At 38.8% G+C, this 12,517-nt stretch overlaps 1 protein-coding gene across 1 annotated transcript; it reads left to right on the top strand.

Moving 5' to 3' along the window:
- Positions 1-1,420: 1,420 nt before the first annotated feature.
- Positions 1,421-3,876, top strand: LOC149822334 (protein PSK SIMULATOR 1-like). Its single transcript, XM_089980677.1, has one exon. The coding sequence runs from the start codon at positions 1,875-1,877 to the stop codon at positions 3,654-3,656; it is 1,782 nt and encodes a 593-aa protein (XP_089836803.1). The 5' UTR covers positions 1,421-1,874; the 3' UTR covers positions 3,657-3,876.
- Positions 3,877-12,517: the final 8,641 nt, after the last annotated feature.

The following is a 12,517-nucleotide window of genomic DNA, read 5'->3' as shown; positions in this document are numbered from 1 at the left end:
GGAGGCGAGGAGGGACAAGATCTTCACCCCCTAACCCCCATTTTAAAATTTTGCCTTTCATATTCGCACGAGTTTTTTATTTTAACCTCTATTCTCGGTTCATTCTTTGTTTCATTACCTCCATCTCCGGTTCAAATGGGATGAGGCAGAGGCCCCATTTTGTTGGTTTTTTTTTTGTGGCTTTCATTTTTCATTGCTATTGTCTTTCGTTATTCCAAAAAAAAAAGAGAGAGAAAAAAAAGTAAAATAAATGAGAGCTCGTGCAGTTGGTTAGAATAAAGAGAAAAGAGATTGGAGAAAAGGTTTTATGATAGGGTTATATATATATATATATATATATATATATATATATATATATATATAAGATTTTATAATATATATATAAAAGTATAATAGTAATTTCTTTAATAGGGAGGCAGGGTGAAACCCAGAGATAAGTCTATCTCCTCACGACTTTTGATTTTAACCTTCATCTCCTATCCATTCTTTGTTTTATGTCTTCCATCTCAGATCTAAACGAGGCGATGCGGGGCAGGGCCCCATTTTCTCCCGGTCCACTGTCATACCTACTCAAGCCTTTAAAGATGGATGGATAGCTCATGGTAAAGCTCACTCAGCTCTGCTATCAAGCTGGGTTAGGCCTAGGGGGCTTATGAATGATTCATGTTTGACCAAGTGCTTAGCCTTCTTGACTCTTGCTACTTCCCGTACATGATTCGTGCAAGCAGACTCAATCCAAACACTGCTAACAACGAATTCAGCTTAAAAGAAGTGGCATGACTTGGATAAAACTCATTGAGTTCATTCTGGTGTAAGAACAAAGAGTTGGCAACTTGGTTCTAGTCTTGATGAGCTCTCACAGCCCAAGAATGTTTCTAAGATGCCCTTCTCCCGAATTTCTTATTCATAAAATCGAATCAAGACAATGGGTCACATGAGCTGGTCAAGCACTCGTGCATGGCACAAGTTGGTCTTAGCCCGGCCAAGGTTGAGGTATTGAACCACATTTTCTGTGCAACATATCACCAAGGGTGTCATTGTCATTTTGTAAAATCAAACCGTGAAAACAGTCAATGGATCAGAGTCTTCACCTATGACAGGCACAGCTGCTTTGATTGAGAGAAAGGTTTGCCCGTTTTGAAACTGCAGCCGAGTTTCAAAAAAATCGCCGATTAATCGTCAATTAAAGTAGGGCAGGTACCCTTAACTGCGGGCAGCTAAGAAATAAAAAAATAAATAAATCAATTTATTAGGAAAAAGCAGATCCAACAAAACCAATAACACTTTTGACTTTGTTTTTACACACACATACAGACTACTCTCTCTCCATTAAATCTCAGAGCTATCCTTCTGTCTCATGCTAACCAAAAGGCCACCATTTATAGGACCCCCATTATTCATCTTCAGGAGCTCAACTGAATAGTACCCACAAATTAATAACTGATATCTTACTCGTCTTTGTGTTTTTTTTTTCTTCTCTTTCTCTCCGCTTTACTCTTCCCTCTGTTGAATCTCCTTCAGTGACACGCATTACATTCAAAATCCACTATTCATCTTCAAATGCTCAATTAAAGACGGTTCTTGAAGTTCTTTCCCTCCTCCTTTTCCTTTATCTGTGGTCCTCTCTCTGGTAGACCCTATGCCATCTGCAAAATCTCCTTTTCCTAGTCTTTCCCTTTGAGAAAAGCCTCATTTTTCATCTTCAGAGTTTCATCTGAAGACAGCCCACAAGAAAAGCCTCCTTCCCTCACATTTGTCACCAACATTTCTAAATCTACCTCTCGGAGAAGGCCCCTTGCAGGGAAGGCGTTACACTTACAAAAAAAAAATATTTTTGAAGACCACTCTCGGAAAGAGAAAAAAGAGCTGCGGAGATGGTTGCAGAAACTTGGTTAGTCAAGCTGGGAAGCCAGGTGAGTCACAATCTCAAGCATGCCTTCTTTCTTGATGAATCAAACAAGAAATCCACCGTGAGAAAATCCCAAACCATTGGGATTTTGTCCTTTGAGATTGCTAATGTAATATCCAAAATCATCCATCTCTATAAGTCTCTTAGCCCCCAAGAAATAACTAGGATAAAGGATGTGTTCAAGTCTGATGGTGTTGCTTATTTGGTCTCTGATGACGAAGAGCTTCTGCTGGGTCTTGTTTTCATGGAAAAGCTAGCCGAGTTGAACCGAATTTCTGGGGTAGTTTCAAGATTAGGCAAGAAATGCAGTGAGCCTGCTCTGCAGGGTTTTGAGCATGTGTATGCTGATCTGCTGAGGAAGAGGCTAGATTTTCGGAAATTCGGTTTTCTGGTTAAGGATATGGATGGGGTGATCAAGAAGATGGAAAGGTATGTTAGCGCTACGGCTAATCTGTACGCCGAATTGGAGGCGTTGAACGAACTGGAGCAGAGTGCGAAGAAATTCAGGCAGGGCGAAGGGTTTCCGAGGGAGAGCTTCCGGCATTTCGAGCAGAAGATTCAGTGGCAGAGAGAGGATGTCAAACATCTTAGAGATGTTTCATTGTGGAATCAGACCTATGATAAAATTGTGGTGGTCTTAGCAAGGTTGGTGTGCACAATTTATGCAAGGATTTGTCTCATATTTGGTAATACTAATTTCCCATCTCCTCCTGCTGATATATGTGATCTGAGTGGAGGTTTCTCCAGCCAAGTCGAGCTTCGGGAGCATATTTCCTCCTATATATCCAGCCCTCTTGAGAAAATTCCGATGGAGATGAGAGGAATTAACACCAAGTCTGGACCATTGCTCCAAAATACAGAATTGGGAAGCTTCAGGAGTACTAATTGTGCTTTGCCTTTCGTGTCTGGTCCCGGGAAGCTTTTGAAAGAATGCCTGAGTTTAACTAGCTCAGCTTCATTTGGATATGATGATGCTGAGTTTGAGACACAGAGTACCAGTAGTAGCAGCAGCACACATTCTAGACAGCTGAAGAATGGTGCTGCTGGCAGAAATTCAACTAGTTCCAATCCTCAAAGTGGGCCAATGAAAGAGAGTCCCAAAACCGGTTTCGATCTAATCAGAGCAGTTTCTCCATTTGGTGGAGATCAAGAACACTCTCCACCTATTTGCGGATTTAGAAAACATTCTAAATCGCAATTCTGTCCAAATCTAAAAAGTGGGCTAATGGATGCACCGCCCTCAACAGTTGGTGGATCCGCTCTCGCGCTACATTATGCAAATGTGATCATTATAGTGGAGAAGTTTCTCCGCTATCCTCATTTGGTTGGTGATGAAGCTAGGGATGATTTGTATCAAATGTTGCCAACCAGCCTTCGGACATCCCTGAGATTGAACCTGAAGTCTTACACTAAGAATTTAGCTTCTGCTATATATGATGCATCTCTTGCTCATGACTGGAAGGAAGCCATGGACAAGATCTTGACGTGGCTGGCACCGTTAGCGCATAACATGATCAGGTGGCAAACAGAGCGCAATTTTGAGCAGCAACAATTTGTTCCTCGAACCAATGTCCTTCTCCTTCAAACTCTGTACTTTGCAGATAGGGAGAAGACAGAGGCCGCCATATGTGAACTTCTTGTTGGCCTCAATTACATATGTAGGTATGAGCACCAACAAAATGCACTCATGGAGTGTACAAGCAGTCAAGAGTTTGATGACTATCTATCATGGCAGTTGCAGTATTGAGATCTGCTCTCCACGGCAAGATTTGTTCGTGATTGATGATACAGACCTCTGGAGTATAGTAGCATGATGCATTTGCTTAAGTGGCATTCCGAATTTTTGAAGTTGGAAATTCTAGAAAATCCAAAGAATGCAGAAATGTCACTCATATTAGTAAAAGGATCATGTTACTAAATTCTGGATCACAATGGCTTACGCATGTGGCATAGAACAGAAACTAAAATTAGAATCACTCATTTTTGCAACATAGAGTACGTTATTGCTCTGTAGTCTTCAAGGTATGAAGCTTCCAATGTATATAATGTTATTTTTTTTGTGGAAAAATTAATGAATGGCATATATACCACAGCATGGTTATATGTTTCTAATCAGTATCTCTTTCCTCCACATCTTAACAACTGGGCTTCACATGATTGCTAGAATGATTATCATGCCTGGTGCACTGTAACAAACATTGTCTTAAATTGTAACCAATCATCTTTCTCCTTGTTCTTCTTACCTCTCTCTTAATTGTTCTGGTTAAGTATTGATAAGTGGTGCCTCTCTCTCTCTCTCTCTCTCTCTCTCTCTCTCTCTCTCTCTCTCTCTCTCTATATATATATATATATATATATATATATATATATATATATATATATATATATATATATATATATATATATATATATATATATATAGAGATAGATAGATAGATAGATAGATATGGGGGTAATGTTTTATTACAAAAGGTTGTTGGTACAAATCCATGGTGCAAGTTGTTTTGGTCTAATTGGACCTCACAAATGGATTTAGCATGTCCAAAATAGTGAGGAACGGCTTTTGAATTGTGTTTTTTTGACAAAAAAATAACATGATTTTATGAGTTGGAAAGTTCGCACATTGTAGGCAGTTGATTTTTGAAGGCATATAAAAACCTGCTTATGTGTCGTAATTCGATGATCTAAGAGCCAATTCCCGCTAAGAAGAAGATGTAGACAACATCTGTAAGGTTAATTTTATTAAAAACAACCAAAAAATAAAAAAAAAAGAGGCATTTGTACCAGCAAACCACTGAAGCAATATATATATATATATATATATATATATATATATATATATATATATATATATATATATATATATATATATATATATATATATATATATACATAAGATCCATGTAGCTCTGCAATATGGCCAGAAGTAATGAAACATAAAGTGAAACTGACACATCAGATGTGATTGAAACAAGAATTCGTCATGATGGCAATTATGGTAATTGACATCCCAAGTTGATGAAACAAATACAACAAAAAGCCAATTTTGAATAGAAAAACATTGTCATGTTGATTTGAGTTAAGTAATTCCTCTTAGGCTGCATTCTTGGGAAACATCCATTTTCTCCTGTTGAGCTTCATAGATATGCACTGATGGAAAAAGAGAAACAACCAAAAAATATCTGTTGTTGCCACAGAGTAGGTTTTTCTCTGATTATTAGAGAATCTGGTGCCATTTTTGTGAATACTGGGATATGCTGAAGCTGGCCCTGATTTTGTAGGAATAGCATCACTGTAACTCCATTTGGTGCCTACCTCCAAATTAGATTTGGCCAGGGTTTAGGTCACCGATGCAACCATGTATCATTTCATTAATCTTTTTGTCATTTTGTATTTTTATTATTTTCTTTCTGCTGTTCAATGCACAAGATTTATGACTTTTCCATTGGTTAAGAATTTGAAATGAATAACATGCATGACCATTAGTTAATTCATGGATATGAAAATATAAAATGATACTGATGTAAGCTTGGATCATTTAGTAAACGTACAGTCTTAACTTTTTAGCTAACCCACAATAATCACTATTATAATATTCTTTGTTTTTTAACAGAGAATGGTAGGTTTACCGTGATCTGTCTCACTAGTGAACTCACTAAAAGCAAAGAAGCAGTCGATTTAGTAAGAGGTTTTGCCATTGTTGCTAGAAGGAAGCTTTCTTCCCTTCGATGATATGTTAGATCATCGACATCTTGGTGTTCCAACCCTACTTAAGGGCTAAACTGATGCAGCTGTGGAGGCTTCACGTTTGATCATTAGTTCCCTGTTATCATTAAGTTCTAGCTGTGTTAAAGACTCTCATAACGTTACTAGCTGTGCATTCTGCATTGTTGCTTAGTGGGAGCAGGTTTACCATCTACTTGGCATTTTTCTAAAGAAAACCAAGATTCTTGTCTCCTTTGCGATTATTTAAAATGACAGATTCTTCCTTGGTGTGCAGCGCGTTGGAAAATGAGGTTACTTTTCTGTTGTTACCACAAATTTCAAAACGCTTGTGATTTTCAATGGGAGTATGAATCGGTTATTTTAATTTGTTGACTTATTACCGCAGACAGCCACAATCTTAGTTCACAAGTTTAGACATTTTAAATTTTTAATAATTTTTAGAATTCGTCTGTCGGACCAGTCCAATAGAAGTATGCAGGGTGGTTAGTTTCCAGGGTTGTGCCCGTAAGGCCCGCACTTGTCAACAACAAAAAAAGTTTTGGATTCAGGTTGGATCTGGATCCAACCCTTCCCCTCGGGTTTAAATAGAAACACACACACACACAACCCCGACCTCCGCCCTCCTCGTCTTTCTCCCTTTCCCCGGGCTCCCCTTCATCGGGGCCCCTCTTCACGCCAGCACTCATCTCTCTCTCTCTCCCTCCTCATCTTTCGACTCTCCCCTTGTCTCCCTCTTTCGCACACTAGTGCAACCAAAACACCCAGCATCCCACCCTCGCCGAAAACCCCCCTTTCGCAAGTACGTGTTCCTCTCCCTCTTCTCTCTGTTAACCTCTAACAGGAGGGTGACGCCCCTCCTGCCCTCTCTCTCTTCTCTCAAAACCTTAGGCAGGTAGGGGCGCCGCCCCTTCTGCCTTTCCTCTTTCCCTCTGTTAGCACTATAGGAGGACACCACCCTTCCTGCCCTCTCTCTTCCCTTCGTTAGCAGGCAGGGGCACCGCCCCTCCTGCACTCTCTCTTCCCTCTGTTAGCAAACAGGAGCGTCGATGCTCCTGCCCTCTCTCACATCTCTCTGTTAGCACCCAGCAGGAGGGTGTCACCCCTCCTACCCTCTCTCTCGTCTCTCTTTGGGTTACGAGAGGCTCATGAGAGCCCTCTCTCTCTCTCGTCTCTCTGTTAACATTAAGGAGGAGCCCCCCCCCCCCCCGCTCCTCCCTCTCTCGCCTCTCTATCTTTCTCTCTTCTTCCTCTGCTTTCTTAGAGGACAACAATAGCTACTGGCTGCTCTTGTGGCAGTTGGGTGCCGACTAGGTGGGGGCGGTTGAAGCCGCTATCCACCCCCTCCCCTTTGTTTCCCCTCTTGCCCCGGAATCGAGCCTGACTCGACTGTGGCCTGCCTAGCCATGTTGGGTAGGCCCAACAGAGTTGAGCTCGGTCATTATCGAGCCCAACTCAGTCTCCACATTCAGCCTGGTCACTTTGTGGGCTTGTTCGGGCTCGATTCGGTCGAGCCCACTGGCCAAACCATATTGGGTTACTAGTTGGTCGAGTCGGGCTCGACTGTGTCGAGCCCACCTACACTTTTTTGGTCGCCAGCTCGGGTAGGCTGTGTCAGGCTTGACTCAGTCGAGCCTGCTAGAGCCAGGGCTCACCCAGGGTCTCAAGTTGAACCCGAGCACAGTCCAGTCGGCTCGAACTAGGTTCAGGTTCAACCCCTACAACACAAATGTTGCCTACTTTAATAAATTAAAAAGGTTTCATCATTTCTTTTGCAGCATGATAAAATACCTTTTAGCACACCCCATCGATGCAATGAACATAACACATTTACCAAGGCATGAGCCCTTAAAAACCTATGCTCTAAATCATCAGCAAGTTCAACCATCTCTGAGGTAGGAAAAAGTTGCATACAAGAACAAATGACAGAATACTTCTAACTTATACATATAACATATATAAATAAATAAATAAATTATATATATATATATATGCTTTTAAACTCAAGGATGCAGTTTTGCGTATTTTTGTCTATTTAAAAGTTATGTCATTTACTTTGCCACTGCGTTGTTACATGCATAGACTACTGCTTACGTAATTTACTTAGTCGATGTACAGTTTCGTATATTGTGTATTGCTTAGACAATTTATTTAGTTGATGTATAGTTTCGTGTATCGTGCATCGCTTATACAGTTATTTAGCTCGATGTGTGGTTTCACACATCGAGTCTGGCTTTATATCATTTACTTTGTTGCCGCGCTATTACGTCGGCAGGCTATTGCTTATGCAGTTTAATTAGCCGATGTACAGTTTCGTACATCGTGCATTGCTTATGCAATTTATTTAGTCGATGCACGATTTTGTACATCATGCATCACTTACATAGTTTATTAAGCTCGATGTACGGTTTTGCACATCGAGTCTTGCTTTATGTCATTTACATTGCCGTCGCGCTGTAATGTGCACAAGCTTATGTTTTGATATATATATATATATATATATATATATATATATATATATATATATATATATATATATATATATATATATATATATATATATATAACTTGGTAAGGTACGCAGTTTTGTGTACTCCTACCTACCTTGCATTTAAAGATGCAGATTTGCGCATACTCGTCAAGTCTTTAAAGAAAAAAGAGATTTCATATGCGAAATTCTAAAGCTCATAATATTCATTGTTTCAAAAAGAAAAAATGAATATTTGACGTTTGCATATTCACAACCAAGTCTTTCCCTCAACCCTGTATAACCAAAGGGCTTCGACTGTATAGCTCTAAGTGGTACGTATGGTCCTTTATTTTGATATCCAAAATAACTTGGATATCCCCGGCCTAAAGCATGAGACTTTGAGATTTTTAAATGATATTGGAGTTTCTTTATGAGAAACTGATACCCCTCTCTTCGTAACGATACTATCATACATGCACGACATGTTAGTACTATGATGATTGGATGAGAGGTTTATGTTAACCTCGTAGCGCGTAAATACAAAATAATTAAAAAAAAATCATATAAATAGTGATAATCGAAACTTTGAGATTTCTAAATAATATTGAGATTTCTTTCTAAGAAACTGATACCCCTCTCATCGTAATGACACTATCAAACATGCATAGCATGTTAGTACTACGATGATTAGATATGAGATTATAGTAACCTCGTAGCGTGCAAATGCACAATAATGAAAAAGAAAATCACATAAATGGTGATGATCACCTTTACAGGCAAGATGCTCGAGTTGGTTTGAAAGACCAGAGCATGTAGAATGGGTCGTCAGTTAAAATAGAACCTGACATACCCATTCGTCTCTTTGGTTCCATCAAGGAAGATGATATGATGGTACAAAAACTCTAATGGACAGGTTGTTAACAACTATGCTTCTCGAGTAACAATTGAACTCGGTGTCCCTAATCATCGGAGTTAGGGGACTGACTACCAAAAATTATCCTATGCGGTAGGTCTCAATGACTTCTGCAGAAGTATGGATGCATCCTCTTGAACAAGTGGCCTCTAGGAAATTCACTTTTGGTCATTGCTCGTCCCCTTAGGAGCGGACTCAGCTAGTTGTCCGGGGTATCAAAATACATAGAATAACAAACCCTCGTGCAGTCTCAATTATTTTTACGTTTCTCTTGTGCATACTCTAAGGACAATTAATATCGAAACAAGAGTATCATGCTTATTTTGCTTATTCGGAACTGCACATCACGAAAGCAACAACATATATGCTAGTCTTATTCTAAAATATTATATCTATGCACCTACCAGATTTTTATCAATCTGACCCGTTTCATGGGTATAAGTGATGATTAGGTCAGAACGACAAGCGATGGCACGATGATGTGATGATATCAAGATAAAACTCTTTTCCTAATGTTTTGCTCCTGAGGATATTTTTTTTTATAATTTGGTATACGAGTTTCTTTGAAATTTCACTTTTTGTATAAACTTTAAAACTTTGTTTTGAATCTATTTGGTTTTAATAAATGTACAGAGTTACAAATCCGTTGTATAAAAAAAGGTTCGCTTGTAATGCGCCCAAGGTTCATTGACTTTTAAACATCAATTTTCGCTGAACTGCTATTTTAAACTCTGAAAAAAGAATATTTACAAAGCTTTCAAAACTTTTTTAGAAAGTTACAAGTCCGAGATTATTGAGGTGTTACAGTGTCTGTGTCTGACAAAGACAAAATATGAAATTATCTCATGTGACAGGAGCTGTTGGGTTAAGGGGGATCTTGGTCTGCCTAAAGGTGCACAACCAACTTCCATGAGGGTGTTGGTTTAGTTGTCGATTCGGACTGATTCGTATCGTATCAGCCCAAAATCTTGGATTCGACTGATTCTTAATATTTGAATATTTTTTTAAAATGTTTTAATATTTTTTAGATTAATTTAATAATCTTTTCTTAAATTTTAATGATTTTTTAATTTAAAAAAGAAAAAATGATTGATTCAACTCCACACTTCATAATCAAAATGTCACCTGGGCATAGGTATGGAGGGTACGACATGATAATTCCAAAAAATGTGCGTATGAAAATACACTACAAGAAAAATGCGTAATGGCGATGGATGCTATCCATCGCTGTACATGTTTACGACAAATTTTGCGACGGACTAGCGACAAATATCATCTGTTGCATAACCTTAGTCGCTAAATTGCGATAGAATTTATCTGCCGCCAATCTGTTGCTATGTTGCGATGGCTTAGCGACTGATCATGTACGTCACGAATTCATCGTTAAATGGAGACCGATTTGGTTAAGCGACGAAATTTAATCTGTCGCTATTTCCATCGCTGCCATTTATCGATGGATGAATATATGTCACTAATGTCCGTCGCTAATTAGCGACGGCTTAAATTCCACCGCAAACTGACGACTACCTCAATTTGGCAGTATTTTACACTTAACATAAACATATTTTACCGAACCATGTTCACATGTATAGAACTTAATGTTACGTATTAACTATACTTACTCAATGTATGGGTCGATTGCTGAGCAATTGAAAAGGATATATATTTGTGCTGCATCTTGCTCTCGATCTTCCAAGAGTCTTGACCGGCAACTGCCAAATGCATGTCCAAGTGGTTGAAATATAGACAATTTGTCAATTCCAGTTAATTGTTCTTCATCATCATTACAAGGTGGGCATGTGTAACGTGTTGGAATGTGAGGTTCAAAGTACATAGATGAGAAATTTGAAATCTCTTCCAAGGTGTATGACTCACAAATAGAGCCCTCTACTGTTGCTTTATTCTGAACCTTTTTTTTAGGTTAAACATGCATCTGTCAACAATATACATCTCGGATTACAATAAATTTCTCAATAGTATTGAAAAGAAAAATTTAAATAAACATATACCTTTCAAATGGGTACATCCACCGATATTGCACAGGTCCACCAACCCTAAGTTCATATGGCAAATGTATGACCACATGTTCCATAACATCAAAAAATGCTGGTGGAAATATCTTCTCCAGCTGACAAATAATAGTTACGATAGATTCATCTAGATTATTTACCTCAGATACTACAACTTCAGTTGCGCACAATGTTCTAAAAAATCTACTCAACTCGGACAGTACCCCCCATATAGGTTTGTCTAACATATCATGGAATGCTAGGGGTATCAACCGTTGCATAATGACATGACAATCATGGCTCTTCAACCCATATAACTGTTCATCGTCTATCTTCACAGCCCGAGCAATGTTAGAAACGTAGCTGTCTGAAAATCTCAACTGTCTCAACCATTGACATACCAACTTTACTTGATCTATACCAAGCACATACCTTGCCTTTGGTTTTAGTACTTTGTCATTGTACTCTTTGAGTTCCAATTCTGATCTTTTACATACCACTTTTAAATTCATACGTGCCTTCGTATTATCGTTCATTTTTTCCTTTCACGTTCATTACTGTATTGAATACATTATCGAACACATTTTTCTCCACATGCATGACATCTAAATTATGTCGTATCAATAAGGTTGGCCAATATGGTAGTTCCCAAAATATAGTTTTTTTGTCTAATTATAATCCTTTCCAAATCCAATAAAGTGCGTTGCCCTACGAGCATCTATTAGTCCACATGAAAAGTATCACAATCTTCTTAAAATCTTTATGCCAGACAACTTTGTTGGTGGACCTTCCATTTCAGTTGTGCCTGCTCGAAACACATTCTTTTATCGTCGGAACAGATGATCGTTGGGTAGAAATCGACGGTGATAATCAAACCAGCACGATTTCCTTCCATGCGTCAATCTAAACGATTTTGTATCCTCCATGCAGTACGGACATGCTAACCTCCCATGTGTGCTCCAACCAGATAACATATCATATGCAGGAAAGTAACTGATTGTCCATAGAACAACAACCTTCATATTAAAGTTTTGTTTTTTGTGGGCATTGTACGTCAGAACACTGTCATTCCACAGTATTTTCAGTTCATCAATCAATGGCCTCAAATATACATCAAGATTTTGACTGGAAGACATCGGACCAGGGATCAATAGAGACAAAAAAAGATTTTGACGCTTCATACACAAGCTTGGAGGAAGGTTGTATGGGGTGACAAATACTGACCAACACGAGTATGGGGTTGATCTACCCCCAAATGGATTAAATCCATCTATACATAAACCTAACCTAACATTTCTCACTTCCAAAGCAAAGTTCTGATGAGTACGATCAAAATGCCTCCAAGCTTCTACGTCAACATGATGTGTGATCTTGTCTTCATCATGTCGAAGTTTATTTACATGACATATCATTTGTTTAGCTGTCCTCGAAGATATATAAAGACATTTCAATCTAGGGGTGGGAGGGAAGTAGCAGAGTGACTTATACGACAC

Source organism: Nuphar pumila, chromosome 11, assembly GCF_984573655.1.
Source record: "Nuphar pumila chromosome 11, dmNupPumi1.hap1.1, whole genome shotgun sequence".
NCBI classification, from domain to species: domain Eukaryota; kingdom Viridiplantae; phylum Streptophyta; class Magnoliopsida; order Nymphaeales; family Nymphaeaceae; genus Nuphar; species Nuphar pumila.
This window is presented reverse-complemented; position numbering and strand designations above follow the sequence as displayed.

Coding starts and splice junctions, on each gene's coding strand:
- LOC149822334 (XM_089980677.1), top strand. CDS start 1,875: ATGGTTGCAGAAACTTGGTTAGTCAAGCTGGGAAGCCAGGTGAGTCAC.